Raw genomic sequence first — 18,207 nt, 5'->3', positions numbered from 1 at the left:
CGGAGAGAGAGCAAACAGATTAGGAAAGAGAGTAAGAAGAAAAGAGAGACAAGAGATGGAGAGAAGGAGAGAAGGGAATTGAATAGAGAAAGGCACTCCAGACTCCTCCCTTGTGTGCACTCCTGTGTACAAATCTCTGTGATTGTATGTGTACTGCGGGCAGCGTTCTGCTCAGAACCATGCACTACTCATTTGCATTGCAAGGGGAAAACAAGCTGTATTGAAACACATGGAGGACAGAGGTTGGAAGTGCCTGCGGGAGGAGGAGGGGCCCCATTTTCACAGTTCAAGGTGATATCTAAATTTCACAATAGTGTCTTTGGACGGCAGAGTGGACAGGGATCACAGCTCTTGAACTTGACTGGGTGCAGATTTGAAGTTTTTAGAGTGTCGGTGATTTAGCAGCAAAGGGGTGCAGGTGAGAAAAACAACAAATTGATCAAGCGAAAAACAATTTGAAACAAAACATGTTCCCATCGGTTTTGTGACGTCAGGTAGATATTGAGTTGAGAGACGGGGGGGGGGGGGGGGGGGGGGGGGGGGCTCAAAACAGGTAGTGGAGGAGAGGGAAGGGTTTCAGTGTAGGCAAGTTATGAGAGCAGGGCTGGGTTAAGCATGCCATATCAGTGTTAATACAAAAGCATGGCAATGAGGGCCATCAGGTACATGCAGTATAACCAATTCCCATTGAAAAACCCATACAAGTCCAGTTTAGGTTTTCAGATGAACAATAGTTGGGAGTATTGTGTGCAGTCATAGTTAAAGACAGTAGAGTACTGTTTTTAGTGAGTAATGAGTACTTTCTTAAATTGACACTCCCAACTGATTTGGATTGACTTCTCAACTATAAATACATGGACTGTCCAAAAATATAAAAAAATTACTTATTTGGTTTTTCCTCTGAAGGGTTCAATTGGCAAAGCAGGTTATGTGATATGGAAGCTATGATCATAGACGCAGAATAGAACCCGACTCTGAAAGGTTGACCATTAAGTATGCAGCAAACCTGCCACATTTTATACAGGGCAGGAGCTCACCTACATTGACCGAGGCAGTGGGAATGATAACTAACAGGAGAGACACGAGTAGCACTCAGTAAGCCAAAGCAGGTCAAAGCTACAATGTCTTGAAAGTACACTTCCTCTGGTTTTAAGTGGGCGTTGTCCTGTTTATGCCTAACTGTGAATTATAGAGAGAGAGAGAGAGAGAGAGAGAGAGAGAGAGAGAGAGAGAGAGAGAGAGAGAGAGAGAGAGAGAGAGAGAGAGAGAGAGAGAGAGAGAGAGAGAGAGAAAATTCAGAATAGGCCCTTTTCACAGCAGACATGTTGACTTCATATATGGGTAAAAAGGTGCAACCATAGACAAATAATATTCTATGTGTGGTTAACTCTTTATGTACCCATCTATGGCATGTCAAAATTACTGCAGGAGGGCCTATTGTGTTACTTCAGGGACCCAAAGGATAGAAAACAAAGGTGTGATCATTCAAACTTTCACAAGACAAACTATTCTAACTTAACTTTCATTGGCTATCCATCTGTTAAGCTATGATGCAGGCCACTCTAATTTGTCTATTTGCATACAATATTGATGATCTGTTATCATATATTTAGTAAAAAAAAATGCATTATGCCATAATTTTCGTGGAAGTAAGAGATACTCTGCTAGAGAAGATACTGTAGAAAAACAGACAACGTTTGAGAAGGCCTGCATCAAGTGAATATTGTTTGCAATAGGACCTAAAAGCAGAGCACTGGCATAAAGGCAAATCAAAGTGCAGTAGCAGGAACTTGTTGCTGTATTTGTGTGCTATTAGGTGTACACTCTAAGCATACTGTACTTCGCAGAAAAGGTCATAGAATTTCTGGCTATTCAGGAGTGATTTCACAGCTTTTAAACTGTACACACGAAACCTCATAGTTTTAAAATGCCTGTACACACCTAACCCCATTAGTTATCTTCTCAGGGTTAGTACCAGTCCTGCCATTCCACCACCACCACCACACAAACATTGTTACATTAATAAATCATATGAATTATTCCCAAAGTGTGTTTACTAGTATAGTCTTTAAATAAAAAGTTAAAAGAAAAGTAAGAAGGGATTGTAGAGGAAAGGAGACGGTGAAGGACGGAGTGGAGGAGAGAAAACAGAAAAGGAAGACAGGGGAAACCAAATGGACATAACTTGTAAAAATGGATTCTAAAGTACAGGCTGCCCCTGTACTGCCTATAGTTTACCCCAGGAGACAACACACAGGGAAACAGCAGGCAGTACAGTGAGTGAGACCTGCACTGGGGGGGGAAGGGTTGCCTGCATGCACAAAACTGATGGGAAACTGTTCTGAGTGGCTGCCCCCATCCCCGGAGCAGGGGCTGGAGATGGGGAGGTGGGGGGCATACATCCTGGAGATGGGGGTGGCCGCGCAGGGCCGACCGAATGCTCATCGTAACCGACGTTAGTGGATGTGGTAGGGAGAGGGGAGGGGGAGAAAATAATACAACAATCATGCTCAGTCAAACAACAGACGACATAATATGTGATTCTCGGCATGAAAATGAAATACAATAAACTTTGAATTAACCGCATCTGTTCTCTGTGATGTCAAGATAGGGGGGAGGATTAGGACAAAATAAAAGGAAATAATGAAATTAACTGCAATCCACTCATGACTGCGGATATCTCACTACCATCAGTGATTATTTCTCAGCTCATGAGTGATTTTTATATATATGTATGTATGTATGTATGTATGTATGTATGTATGTATGTATGTATGTATGTATGTATGTATGTATGTATGTATGTATGTATGTATGTATGTATATATATATATATATATATTTTTAAACATGAAGCCCCACCCTGCTTTGAATATGGATGGAGCCCCACCCTGCTATGAATATGGAACACAACAACAAGAACATCGCTATGTACTGGTATCTGTGGGATGGCCCGTGTCCAACACTGCAAACCCCACTGGGACAGGGGGAGATTTGGAAACAAGACTGGCATTTACTGAATATGACAATAGCTTTGGACATTGTTTTCTTACAAAATGTATAGTCAAATTCAATTTTAACTTTCTCTCTCTCTCCTTCCAGCCTTTGGCCACAAGGTTGGGTAGTGACAACTTGGAGGTAGCTTGATATTTGTGTTGAAGTTGGGCCTGTCACTACTCACTGGTGACAAACCACTGGGCTTGGTTGATTTCTTCCTTTTCCTGTTCACTTGCCATTGAGTTGCAACATATTTGTATGATGCTCACCGCATAGCAGTGGCCTTACCCTCTCTCTCCTCCTCCATGTTGCTGATGCGGAGGACCATGGCAGCCTTCTCCTCCCTGGCCCGGTCCCTGGCACTGACCGCATCCGCTACCATTTCCTGCCACTCCAGCACCTGACTGTCATCGGCGCTGCCCGACTCACTCGCCTACATTCAGAGGAGAGCGGGAAGGAGGGCAAAAAGATGAGCACATTGTTTTCCAGTGTGGCATTTGACCATCTGGACACTTGAGAGAAACACTTGATTGTGTCACCTGAGAGGCAGCTCTCTTAGTGACCTGCTCCAGGTCAGCCTGCAGGATCCGCTGCTGCTCCTCGTACACCACTAGCTTAGTCTCCAGGACATCTAGCAGCACAGACAGACACCACTCAGTCAAATGGAACCAAAATACTATTATATGCTCCAAAGCTACCGGCAGATCATGTGTGATCACAAAGATTTCTGAATATCAGTAATTATGTTCCAAAAAAATACCTTGATTTCAGTAAGTAAATATGTATGTATAATAGGCTAAAGCCAGTGAATGGACGTCATTCACCAACATTGTCTAACGATTTCTCTTATGACAACCTCCTTGGAAGGTCGTAAGAGAAAGCCGACGACAATTACCCCCGGATTCACCAACGCGTGGAGAGGTTGTCTTAACTTGCCAAATGATCACAGCTACAAACCCCGGGTGCGTGTTCTCGTTTAATTAATTTGCATACAGACACGCCCATCCAGCTCATTATAATGAGGGCCATGTGCAAAACAAGGGTCTGCATTGCATGAGCTGATCCCTGTATTCAACAGGTAGCGCTGAAGCGCTTTGTGACGGATCAAGTCAAGAGTTTTATTTGTCACGGCATACAAGTATACAATGAAATGCGGGTGGTCTTGCCCGCAACGATGTGCAATACAGTGGTACAACATATAATAGAATCCAATAAAACAACATTGTGCAATAAACAGGTAACATAGTGGGGCATCTCGGATCAAAATTAGATTAGATTAAAATGTATCGTCATCATACAGCATACTATAGCTATATAGTGGAATAGACTATTAATATTCCATATTTATACCGTCTTGTTGCGCGCTCCTGGCCACCTGCTGCAGCACGCACACGCAAACGCACACACGAGCGCACTGTATAGTCTACGTGCGTAATGAATGAACAGTAGGCTTATATTATTCTAATGACTTGTTTTATTAGGCGATCGCAGATACTGCGCTGCCCTATAGTAGTCATACTGTAGTTCTACTACAGTACAGTACAGTACACATCTTAGCGTGACATCTTAAGGCCACCAGAGTCGGGCGTCAGCGGACCAGACTCCACAGAGGCGTCACACACCGGTGTCACACAAAAGGCTGCTCGGCGTGTTGGTTGACAGTAGTAAACTGGCATGAGAAATGTAGGACATTGGTAAGCGGTGGTACGCTTGACTGAAACCTCAAACAATTGCGGACACGCAGAGTCCGGTCTGCTCACGGTATGCCCGACTCAGTGGCAGCCTTAAGATGTCATGCTAAGATGTGTACTGTACATACTACTATAGGGCAGCGCATAAAGTATCTACTATCTCCTAATGAAACAGGTAATTAGAATAATATAATGTCTGTAGAGTTGACATCACTCTATGATTCCTCCCAAATAAAGCCCATAAGAACACAGCGCACACCAGTCTGTCCGACTTACGACTGCTCTTCAGCGCTCCCTGTAAATCTTGCTCTTAGTTAAGACCGAATCCAGGAGAAGGGACCGTTCGTGAATCCCAAAATCGGCCCGAAAATGTCTTAAGTGGAACTAAGACAACATTTTGTCTGATCTTTTGTCTTAAGTCTGTTGGTGAATGAGACCCAATGTTATTATGTACTATGTTTGTATTGGCAAAGGTGAATCATGAAGCTAATGCCCCTTTTCCACTGCATGGTACCTCCTCGACTCTACTCTACTCAGCATTTTCGGTTTTCCATTACCAAAGTACCAGGTACTTTTTGGGTACTTTTTTAGTCCCTGCTCTGTCGAGGTTCTTAGCGTGTGCCAAGCGAGTAGAACTGGTACCAGTAAAGTCACGTGAAAAACTGCAGACCACTGATTGGTCAGAAGAGAGACGCGTCACTCGTTGGAGAGTCTGAACGAAAACAGAAAGCCGCCATCTTGAATGGCTCGCGTAGGATGTCATTATATGTTTGCAGCAGGAAACAAGTGCAATAAACAAAAAAGGATACAGTCACTGTGTATTCTGCCTCATTTATTGATGAAACAAAACCGACATCAACACAATTTGCCACAGAGCGGAGAGTTTAGTCTGACAAAAAGATCGCCGATTAGTTACGCTTGTTGTTGGGGTTAGGGACGTGAGTGGTAACGTTAGTTAGCCTAATGCTAACGTTAGCAGATAGACACGAGAGCCTAGGTAGAATAGACACAATGAGAGGTAACATTAGCGTTAGCAGAATAGAAACAACGAGAGTCTGGTTAATGTTGTTATTGATTGATTGAAAACTGTGTTTACTCTGGCTTGCCAAGCTCATAGCCCCTTTTGTGACTGTGATGCACCGAGTGAATCCACAGTCACTTGCTCCTCAATAGGAAACCAATCTAGATTTACCATGAAGGACTGGTTCTGGCCGAACCGTTCGTTATACAAGTAACACAGAGACATTTCAAAGGTACTCACAGCAGCACGAGGGTTTCGGACAGAGATACGGGATGGTTTGAAAGCTCGGCGTTGCTAATAAACATTTTAAATATTTTTTATAAACTGCTCAACACTGCATTATTTCCGGCGTTGGCTGCCTGGTGTGATCACAGCGCATGCGCATCATGCACCCAACGCCGGAAATAATGCCGTTTTGAGCAGTTTATAAAGAATATTTAAAATGTTTATTAGCAACGCCGAGATTTCAAACCATCCCGTATCTCTGTCAGAAACCCTTGTGCAACTGTGAGTACCTTTGAGATGTCTCTGTGATACTTGTATAACGAACGGTTCGGCCAGAATCCGTTCTTCAGGGTAAATCTAGGTTGGTTTCCTATTGAGGAGCAAGTGACTGTGGATTAACTCGGTGCATCACAGTCACGAAAGGGGCTACCAAGCTCACGGACATAGCTATGCTGGAGCTCTCATGCTGATCACCAGCAGCCCCGCCTCCCCACACGGAGACAAACTGAGTACTTAGTACCTGCAGTGGAAAAGGAACCAGGTACCTAAAGCGAGTAGAGTAGGGTAGAGTCGAGTAGGTACCATGCAATGGAAAAGAGGCATTAGTGTGTAGTTGTGGTACCATTCTTGGCTTTGAGCTCATCGTACTGCTCCAGCTTCCAGAGGCTCTCCTCCCTCTCCTCCTCTAGATCTGTGATGCGGCTCCGCAGGGCTGTCAGGTCAGGGGGAGCACCTCCAGCCTAACAACAACAGGACAGACACTTTTAAAACAAGTCTCAAAGCCTATTCTAACATGGCGGCTCTATATAAAAGGAACACTTTGTTATATGTATTTATTTATATTGTATAATAATGTAGTGTATTGTATAATAATGTTTTAGGGTAAAGAGTTGGTGATCAGACCTGGCTTTTCCTCATCTCTTCTTCCAACTGTCTGATCCGGGACTTGGACCAGGCTTTCATTTTCAGGAACTTGGCCTCTGATTTGCTTGCCTCATCCATTTTCTGCTTTGCATGGGCTGCAAACAAGGGAGACACACACAGGGAAAAGAGAAAGTAAAAAAACTACTGAAAACGTGATATTCAAGGATATGAATGCATAGATGGATGGGTGACTATAGTCCGATCTCGCTTAAAATGTGTACTAAATATGTAATAAAGTACTAATGGACCACAGGAAAAAGGTACATATTGTTTGTATGTTATTTGATAGCCATAAGTAATATATTGACGTATTTACGAAAATGTACAATGTGTACGTATTACAAATAAGTACATATATTAGATGTTCAGGGTGCTCTCATGGGAGGCAAGTACCTTTATCTGTTATCTTTATCTGTTATCTTAAATGAACTACCGTAATTCCTCTAATAGTAACCGGTATTCAATTAAAAACCGGGTCTCTATTAATGACCGGGTGCGCTGTTGAGCTAAGCAATTATAAGCCGGCCTCCTAATACAAGCCGGGTTTCATGTAGAGGAATTACGGTATTTCCCTCAACGGATTTACCATAGGCAATATATTTTGTTATTGTTGTTATATGCTGGCCTGGCTGTGCAGTAAATACCATATAATGGTATGGTGTTAATGTTTACCAAGAGAGTAAGCCTACCTCAGAATTGTATAAAACGAAGTTATTATTATTATTATACCAGTATTGTGATTGTACTATTTTACTTTATTTAACTTTTTTTGACCACCTGTAATTGCACTGTTTACTACCGTATTTCATACAGTACTTGGTTTCAATAAATGAACCCAGTACATTTTACTGGGTTCAAACTGACACAACATTTTGATTTATTCATTATGATCTGTTTGAAAATTAGAAATATAGGCCTCTCTCTTATACATGCCTCCTCCTAATACAAGCCTGGTATCCGCTACAGTTGAAACAAATACAAGCCGGGGTTACTATTAGAGGAATTACGGTATAAATGTCAAACCCTAACCCTAACTTTATATGTTAACCATAACCGTCATAATAGTATTGCTGTGTTTGTATCAGGGTGTGTGGACTGGGTGGGTATCTTAGTCTAGTAGTGATGAGAGCACTTGCCCACGACCACAATCATTGTTGGTTCGACTCCCGGTTGCTGTGTTTGTTTTGGACTTTTGCCGAAACTAAATGTAATAATGGCTTGGATTTATATAGCGCTCTTCATGACACCCAGAGCGCTTCACAGAGTCCATTATTCGTTCATACACAGTCATACCGGTGGCGGTAAGCTACAATTGCAGCCAGAGCTGCCCTGAGGCAGACTCACGGAAGCGTGGCGAATAATCATCGCCTACGGCCCCTCCGACCACCACCAACATTCATTCACATGCATACACATTCATAAGAGGCAAGTAGGTTAAGTGTCTTGCCCAAGGACACAACGGCAATGGGATGGACATGGGCTTGAGCGGGATTCGAACCACCAACCCTTCGATCATTGGACAACCCGCTCTACCCCTGAGCCAAAGCCGTCCCACAAATGTAAATATATTACCTATACACGACGTAAAAATATATTACTCATGCTATAACATAACGTACATTATGTACCCTTTTTCCTGTAGTCGGTTAGTACTTTATTCATGTTTTCTGATGAGACCGTGTTGGTAACTAATAACAAGATATAGAGGGATTCCATTGGTTCCATTGCGCAGACATGGACGATCTGTATCTTCTGGAATATGACATGTGAGCTTAAACCAGACCACACCCACACTGCTAAGCTTGGTTTCCCCTTGTTATCATGAGGGAACTAACATTTGTTTACAACCCTTGTTTAAAGGAACAATCCACATTTTTGGGAAATCCACTTGTTTGCCATCTTCTCCAGAGTCAGACAAGAATATTGATATCAGTTTAATCTCTGTGTCCAGTAGCCCAAGAGAGAGGTCCAGGTGTATGCTAGCGTAGCTTAGCACAAGGACTGAAAGCAGTAGGGAGCATCCAGCCTAGCTCTGTCAAAAGTGAAGAAATACAACTTCCAATAACTCCAAAATGGATGCACAGACCACAGATATTAAATTGATATCAATCTTCTTGTCTGACTCTGGGGGAGATGGCAAATAAGTGTATTTCCCAAAACGTTGTATTCCTTTAAGACGACAATTCGATGATATGTTTTTGTTTAAAATTTCTGTCTGTATTTCAAATCCCTTCTGCAGGCTGCCATGTACCTCCAAAGACACTTAAAGTTAGAGGTTCTATGTAGGATTGCAAGTAACTGTCTCACTGTATATATCTAACTGTTTCCACTAGAGGGCGCTCTAGGCGGAGCCACTAATGCTGCCACCAGGTGGCGAGTATTTAAGGAGATGTCTCCTCCCCCTCTACCTCTTTCCCCACCTGCCTCTCAGAGAGGAGAACTCATGTGCTGCTGCTTTACCATGTGAATAATAAACCACGCCAAAGGCTAAAGATAGAAACCATGCCTCTTGACCACATTATTGTCGCCCCATAGCCAGATTCTGTCAACAGACACGCCGACATGTTTCTGATGAGCACAGACCAGAACATGGACCAGAGCTCTTCTTTTGATCAGTAGGGCTGACCTTCGATTTTTTTTTGGCAATCCAAGCTTCGGGGCCGAGCTTCGATTTTAATTCGAATTTTTCGAATACATTTTATTTTTTTTATTATTATATATATATATTTTTTTTTATCTTATGTTGTGGGACTTGTACAGCACTTTGGTAAACGTTGTTGTTTTTAAATGTGCTCTATAAATAAAGTGGATTGGATTAATGAATTAAGTAGCCCCTTTCGTGACTTTCATTCCACCATTGTGGGGCAAGGACTGAGAATAGGCGTGTAGGTGGTGTATGTGTTTGAGGATGATATCCTTCAAACAGGCAATAGTGATGATATAATTTGGGCAGTGCTGAGCTGGGTTACTTTCCTCCAGTGTATTTGTCCCCCGGCCCCACCCAATGGCCCCATGCACACACACACACACCGAAGTAAAAATAAAATAAAAAATTTGATATTTTTTTTAATAATAAAAAAAAAATTAAACTTCGATTTTTTTTTTAATGTTCGAAGCTTGTGCCATCGAACGAAGCTTCGAAGCTTCGAAGTATTTAAGACATCGCTAGCGTTAGCACATCACTAAAAATAATGAGGTTATTACATGGCGTTTTCACATTCGCCGAAATGCTTGCTTGTGATTGGTCAATAGCCCGCGTCAGATGTCCGTTATCACACAATAATGACCGCTGTGGGACAATAATGACCGCTGTGCGCAGCTGTTCGCAATCAAGCCCACTGACATCAGTGCAATCAGACACTGCCGGCTGCCGGGGAAGCTGCCAGCGATGACAGGGCGGAGCAACGAGCGGAGCCAGAACCAGTGTTGCGAGTCGATGTAAAATTAATTAGGTATATTGTTAGTAAGTTAGCCATGTAATAAGCGGGATAATGTATAGCTATACTCGATCATTGTTGCAAAATAATTGACCTTCACTGACGTCTCGCCGAGGCGGCTCGGTATTTTAAACTCTGTGTCGGTCAATTATTTTGCGACAATGACCTTGTAGCTATACATTATCCCTTACTTAGACCACAACCAACCTTCCAGTTCGGCCAGTCTTTGCACTGTGGCTGAATCAACGGGCGTGTCTCCACTTCCTGCGGCCTGCTGGTTAGCAGGAGCTGCTGTAACTGTGGTCCTTCTCCTCAGCTCCTCCAGCTGACCCAGGAGATCCTGCTGCGTCTGGGCCATCTGGGCCTGGTGCTGCTCAGTAATCCGACACACCTCCACCTGCTGCTTCTCCATCAGGTCGCGAAGCTGCGCCCGCATCACATGCTTCTCCGCCTCCAGCTTGGACTGTAGGCTCTCACGTTCCACCTGCAGCCGCCGCGCCCGCTCCATCAGCTCCTGAGGGGATGGAGAGGGGAGAGGGATGGAGAGAGGGAGGTAGAGAGGGAGGTAGATGCAGAAACATACTTTGGTATATAGATGACTAGATTAGATTAAGACAAATATGAAGACAGATTTACTACATATATCAACTAATATGCCATACTTAAGATGTCACTGCGAACCAAACGCATGAGCACAAAAAAGGACAGAATTGGTTAGCAGTATGTAGAGGTGAAGGGGGCAGGTGTATGGTTAAGTGTGGACGTATGGTTAACAAAGGGTGTATGATCAACAGAGGATGTATGGAGGGCCGAGAGTGTATGGTTAACCCTTTGATCGCCGGGGTTAAATTCATAATTTACCATCCCTCGCCAGCCCTATTTAACATGGAGAAGTTCCCCTTCTTTGCAGGGCTATAACTTTTTAAATTGTATTGCTAAATTGACATTACTATGGCCCATTCAACAACCTAGATCTATTGTTCAGGGTGTAGCAACGTTATACTTTTTCATTCACATATTCATACTAAAATACGGTCTAAAGTATAAGTATGTTTTTATCGTTTTCTGCAGCTTTCTCCAGAACTTGATTTATAGCCCCAAATGCATTATATTGATGATCAATACAGTTTGGTAGGAATCTGTGCGAGATAAAAAATGTCAACTGGACGTGGTTCTAGGAGTTACTACGTATGATCTGATGTTGACCGGATGGTTTATAATTCCGTGGGCAACGTTATATCATTCATCTAGTGTGGGTGATATGATCATCAGAGCAGTTCGTATCGAAGAAATAAAAAAAATAACGCTGAAACTCACCGTAGCTTCCTCTCGCCGTTGGGAGATGAGCGTGGAACAGAATTTTTTCCATTATGGGATGTCGAAATATCCGATCCATTTCCAGGTTGTATAATAGTATATACGTCCAAATCATGTTGTTTATCGAGTTCGAAATCGCTATCCATTGTGTCGAGATCGAGTCCCGGGACCTATAGCGAGTGATCGGACCAAATTGAAATGAGCACCAGCTTCCACTTCCTGTTTCTTCCCTGGGCGATCAGGCCGATCGGCCACCAGATGGCGCTCTTGAACCGTTAGAGAGTTGATAGGGGCTCACCAGTACATATAATGTCTCCGGGGGAGAAATATGATTTCAATCACAGATTTTTGAAATATTGATATCAAAGACGCTGTACAGCGTCATCGGCAGAATAAGCATGGCGGGGAATGACGCTGAACAGCGTCAACGGCTATTAAAGGGTTAACAGAGAGTGTATGGTTAACAGAGTGTATGGTTAACAGAGGTTGTATGGTTAACAGAGGGGTAACAGATGGTGTATGTTAAACAGAGGGTTAACAGATGGTGCATGGTTAACAGAGGGTGTATGGTAAACAGAATAAATAGAATAGAATAGATCTTTATTTGTCATTGTTGGTACAACGAAAATTTGTTAGGAACATCACCACTGGCATACAAACATAAGATATAGCATGTGCAAAATAATAATGTCAATAATAATAGTAATATAGTAATAAAGTATCAATGTCCTCAATATATAACATACCATCATTGTCCCAAGTGCATTTAGTGCTAGTGCAAATAAATAAATAAATATTTCAGTCCAGTGAGTTAATGGAAGGAGGGGGGGGGGGCGTTGACTTGCAAAGGATGAAATAGTGTATAGTGCAGCAATGCAAGTCCGGTTCACAGTTATTGTTGTAATGTGGAAGTGGGAGTTATGTCACCGGGGGTTGGGTGCGGGGGGGTGGGATGCGGGGAGGGCAAGTTGATGTTGGTAGTTGAGCAGCCTGACAGCCCATGGATAGAGGGTTAACAGATGGTGCATGGTTAACATGGGGTATACAGTAGTTAACAGAGGGTGTATGGTTAACAGGCTGTATGTTTTTTCCCCACAATATTTTTTATTGTCATTTCTCTTTTGTTTACATCCCTTAACACTTGAGTGCCAACGACGAGATATCTCGTTTGTTCATGCCGACCGTTCAGTGCCAACGACGAGATCTTGTTTATTTTTTTATTAGCGATTTGAATTCATATTTCATCAATGTCGCCTCACGTTACCGACTGCAAACTCTCTCTGAGCTCCATTGGGAAAATAACGCCCCCTATCGTCTCTCCCTTTGGTACTGCACCCCTTTGGAATAGATTGAATGAAATGCATGAGGGAAAAAAAATCCTGCTTCCACATTTTACTTCTCAGGCAAGTCACCCGAGACGATCCGATTCATTGTGGAGCCTCAGAACAGCGTGGAATCGGTGTTTCGACCACCCAGCGTTGGATCAATAAATGCGATCGATATTTGGAATGGCGATCAGGAATTGGAATAATCTTTTTGGAGAACATCTGATCTGAGGTAAGGAATCTATTTTACCAGTCTTAGGATAATCAGAGCTTTTTTCACAGAGATATCAACGTGTGCCCTATGTGTGTGTGTGTGCTGATCAGGAAATTCGATAATAGATTTTTCAGCCCGCTTCTATAGCGTGCATAAGTACACATATACTATCGATAATCTAGCGTTTATTTGAAAACGATTCATAAAAAGGCCAAAAAATTACAGTTTTTTGTGTATTCCAGAATATTCCAGTAAAGGGCGTTTATCACAGAATCTTTATATTTTCCTGAAACTTTCGAGTTTTTCAAAATGGTATAAAACGGAAATGAACCAATTAAAAAACAATCCGTTTCGACAATGTTGACTGCAAACAAGTCATTGATAAGCGACGGCCAGATTATACACAGCCATAATTTAAGATGTAGTTTATGCGTTCGCAAATATGAGAGCTCTATCATTGAAGTGGATATATACTAAGAGTAAACAAAATAAAATGTTATATTTTCCTTTTAAGTAGCACCCACGTTTCCATTTTGCATGACAGACATATATGCTTCCCAGAGTTGAACAAAGTATTGCCCAGAGTTGAAGTCAGTTTTTCCAGACCTATACAGTCTGAAAGTTCCTTTATCCACATTCTGTGTTGGAGCATCCATATACTCTTCCAACATAGTGCAATAGCCCTCCTGGCCTGGAGGAGCCCAAAGACCAGAAGCCTAGTCTGTCTCCGAGTTTGTACAAAGTCCTCAAATATTTTAAGACCTTCTTCCAAAAGTTCTGGATCTCTGGGCACTCCCACAGTGAAACAAAGTACCCTACTGGTCCCAACATTTAGAACAAACATCTGGAATACGATGGAGTTTGACAGGAGTTATGTACATTCTCATTAACCACTTATATTGGAGCAATTTAAACCTTGTGTTGATTTTTTGCCTTTAAACATGCATTATTCCAATCCTCCTCGTGAATATCTTCTTGCATATCTGTTTTCCAGGCTTCCAATTTATCTAGTGATGATTCCTTACTAGTATGTAGTAGTAACTAGTATGTTATAAATAGGGCTGTCAGTTTATCACGTTAATTACCGTACTTTTCGCACTATAAACCGCACCTGAATATAAGCCGCAGCAGCTAAATTGAATGATGTGTACATATATAAGCCGCACTGGACTATAAGCCGCAGGTGTTTTAATGTTTAATTAACATATGTAATTAGCATTGGGACACAATACTGTCGGAAAAATAACAAGAATTAACTCATTTACAAGTTGTATTAAGTTTAGCAAATAAGGGAACAGATAAATAACATTTCAATGCAGTCAAAAAAGGAATATTTAGATTTTTACATTTTCGGGTTTGGTCACTTCGAGTCACATAATAAGCCGCACCGTTATATAATAATAATAATAACTTTATTTGTATAGCACTTTTCATACAGAGGTTGCAGTTCAAAGTGCTTCACAACAGTAAAAAATACAGGCATAAGCGAGCATAAAAAGATAGACAGGTAGAATCACAGTGTTTCACATTAGGATCTAGCATCCCAATAGCCTCTCCGCTTACAGTTTTCAGTAACACAATTAGTAAAAATAGTTTAAAATTATTCAGTTTAAAAATAGTCAAAAAATTATAAAATAGAACGGACATAAAAAATACAGGCATGAGCGAGCATAGCAAGGTATGGCAAATCACAGTGTTTCACATTAGGATCTAGCATCCTAATAGGCTCTCTATTCAGTAATACAAATAATCACAGTGTTTCACATTTGGATCTAGCAAATAATAAAAATTGTTTAAAATGATTCAGTTTAAAAATAGTCATCAGTAAGAAGTAAAAAGTGCAATAACCGACACATGAATTTGATAGGCAGTGTATAAGAGTAGGCAGGGTAAGAATAGTGCAGGTAAATACAAGTTGTGTCAGGATATCCCTGATGTTTCCTCTTGCCACTAGGTGGTAGCAGATATCTATCAGTGAAATGCCTGAGCAAAGAGATAGGTTTTAAGCTGTCTTTTAAAGATGTCTAGCGAGTTGGCTTCCCTGATGTTTTGGGGTAGTTTGTTCCATAGTTTTGGGGCATAGTTGATAAAGGCTGCATTACCGATCCTCTTTTGACTGCTTCTGGGAGCCTCTAGTAGTCCAGCAGCTGATGACCGCAGTGTTCTTGCTGGTGTGTAATTTATTAGAGTGTTGGCGATGTAGCTAGGTCCCTGTCCATTTAGAGCTTTGTATGTAAGGAGAAGGACCTTAAAGTCAATTCTAAATGTTACAGGAAGCCAGTGTAAAGCAGGGTCTAAAAATTGGGGGAAAAGCCGCGGCTTATAGTCCGAAAAGTACGGTAGATTAATTAATTACACAGCAAATGATCGTGTTATGAAAATTAACTAAATTTTAAAAAGAAAATAATAATACATTTATAAAAAATATTTGTTTTAATTTTTTTTTAATCTCATTCATTCCATAATAATGTAGAATAAACATTTACAGACTTATTTTTTTTTAAATAGTCCATTTGATTCTAGGGACATCTATGGATCTCAGGGAATGTATTCCCAGCGTCATAAATACTGTGTCTGTTACTAAGCTTGCGTAAATTGTAATGAACCAAATGAGAATATCAATTCAATTTTTTTCTTTGACTGTGAATAACACCATGCTAAAATTGACCAGACCTGAAAAATCTAAGCAAATAAATAAATGGAAGATGATTAAACAGAAGGTTTTGTAGATACAGTACTGAATTCTGCCATCCGGACACATGCTATTTGAAATATGATTATAGAATATAGAATATCAGGCCTAAAATGGTTATGAGATTAAAATGTGATTAATTAGATTAATTACAAATCCTGTAATTAATTAGATACTTTTTTTTAATCGCATGACAGCACTAGTTATAATATCTAGATACATGCCCTTTCTCTTCCAAAATATTTTGTGCAATCTTTTCTTCTTTTACTGTAAATATTTGAATGGTCGTTTCTTAGGGATTTGGCACATCCGACATAATTGATCAAAAGAAAGCAAAACTCTATCTTCATAAAGACCACTCACTTTTTTAACGCCTTTTATGCTATAAATCTGCCTGGGACAAACTGTTCATTACCCCATATAGGCGTGAATTGAGACAACACAGGTACATCATCTATGGTAACTACGTCTACGAACATTGTACATATGTCTAAACTGAACACTGTGACCTCTTTTTTTTCTTCTAATTTTTACTATGTTTTTATTTCATACTTATCTTGTCATGCACAGTCTCTGGAGCGCAACAGTAAGAAGCATTTTGTACAAAAGTATTCTGTACTTCTGTATGACAACTATTAAAGAAACTTGAAACTTGAAACTCTATATGTTTATGTGCCGCATATCAAATTAATATTGTATTTTTAAGAAAAGAAGAATTTGTATGTTTTTTCAATGTTCTAATCTCTCAAGAGTATAAGTATAAAGCTAATGGTAGATCTGGAACTGACTCCTGTTTTATGTTCACCCAGGCTGGAGGTGTTACCATACTAAAGTTCTGAGGACAACAGCAGAGAGGGTAGGATCTTTTAACTGAATAATACTGTGTACATCATTTTGAAGTGTGTGACTAAATTGTGTTGTGGAAATTGTTTGTAATTAGTTTCACCCAGCTGACAGAAACTGGAGGTGTGGCCTTTTGCTGCAGGTGTCACTCATCAGTAATTAGTGATAGTGATTTAAAGACTTGCTGGCTTAGCGTCAGCGAAGCGAAGAGGGACAAAGAGGAGGACAAAGAGGAGGAGTTTTCCTGGAGTTATCCGCAGAGGGATCCACCGATCCACCCAGTGCTAAGTACACCATAATCCCATATTTCCCTCCCACTCTGCTATTTCCCTACTATCTCGCTTCCTCCCTACCCCCTTCAACTTCCTCCTACCACTCTTGACACCACAATGTGCCTCATACCTATATCCACAATCTGCTCCTCAAGAACAGAATCAACCCATCCACGCCAGTTTGCTAGCAACCCGGCTAATCTCTCCTACCCTCCTACAGCCACTAACACACCTGTCACAGTACAGGGAGGCTTATGGAATTGTCAATCAGCAGTCAAGAAAGCTGACTTCATTACTGCCTACGCCCATAGTCTAAATCTGCAGCTCCTGGCTCTAACTGAGACCTGGATAACCCCCAATAACTCGTCAACACCTGCAGCATTATCTACAAACTATAACTTCACTCACACACCTCGACCCTCCAGACGGGGTGGAGGCACTGGCCTCATGACATCTCCTTCATGGGCTACAAACCTAACGCAACTCCCAGAACTGTCACTCTCCTCCCTTGAATATCATGCAGTATCTGTCTCTAATCCTTTCAATCTCACCATTGTTACACTCTACCGCCCTCCAGGTCCGCTCGATCACTTCACAGATGAGCTGGACATGCTTCTAAGCTCCTTACCGGAAGATGGTACCCCTCTCCTTCTATTGGGCGACTTCAACCTGCCTGACTCATCTCAGTCGGTCCCAGTGGTCTCCCTCCTACAACAATTTGACCCGACTCCCACTGCCATGCCTCCCACCCACAAAGCAGGCAACTCCTTGGATCTCATATTTTCCCGTAACTCCAGCATCATTAACACCACGGTAACTCCCCTACATGTATCTGACCATTCCTTCATATCCTTCTCACTAACTCTCATGCTTAACCGAAAAGTCTTCACCCCAACTCAAACCGTCTTACTCAATCGCAACCTGCCCTCCCTATCCCCCTCCACCCTCTCCTCTGACATAATATCCGCTCTACCTTTGAGTGACACCTTCTCTGCTCTCCCCACAGAGATGGCAACCTCCACCCTCCTCTCAGCCCTTGCAACCTCCTTCGACAAGCTCTGTCCCCTCGTTGAGAAACCTGCCCGCCGTTCCCCACCCAGTCCATGGCTGACGGATGCAGTGAGAGAACAAAGACAGGTCCTGAGAGCGGCTGAGAGGAAGTATAGAAAGTCACGCCTCACTGCTGACAGACACATATCACAACCTCTTAACATTCTCCAAAACCATTACTAATGCCAAAGCTTCTTTC

The 18,207-nt window shown here is 41.8% G+C and overlaps 1 protein-coding gene across 1 annotated transcript in view; it reads right to left on the bottom strand.

Annotated features, from left to right (window-relative positions):
- Nucleotides 1-18,207, bottom strand: part of LOC311246928 (uncharacterized protein) — a 139,983-nt gene that overhangs the window by 51,338 nt on the left and 70,438 nt on the right. The window contains exons 10-14 of the mRNA XM_084337183.1: nt 10,503-10,809; nt 6,838-6,953; nt 6,557-6,674; nt 3,537-3,628; nt 3,286-3,430 (exon numbers count right to left, since the gene is read on the bottom strand). Coding sequence (XP_084193309.1) covers nt 3,286-3,430; nt 3,537-3,628; nt 6,557-6,674; nt 6,838-6,953; nt 10,503-10,809 — 778 coding nt within the window. The remainder of the gene's footprint in view (nt 1-3,285; nt 3,431-3,536; nt 3,629-6,556; nt 6,675-6,837; nt 6,954-10,502; nt 10,810-18,207) is intronic.

This window comes from Notolepis coatsorum (genome assembly GCF_963971535.1).
Source record: "Notolepis coatsorum genome assembly, chromosome: 20".
NCBI lineage: Eukaryota > Metazoa > Chordata > Actinopteri > Aulopiformes > Paralepididae > Notolepis > Notolepis coatsorum.
The sequence above is the reverse complement of the archived record's forward strand: the minus strand, read 5'-3'. Positions and strand labels throughout refer to the sequence as shown.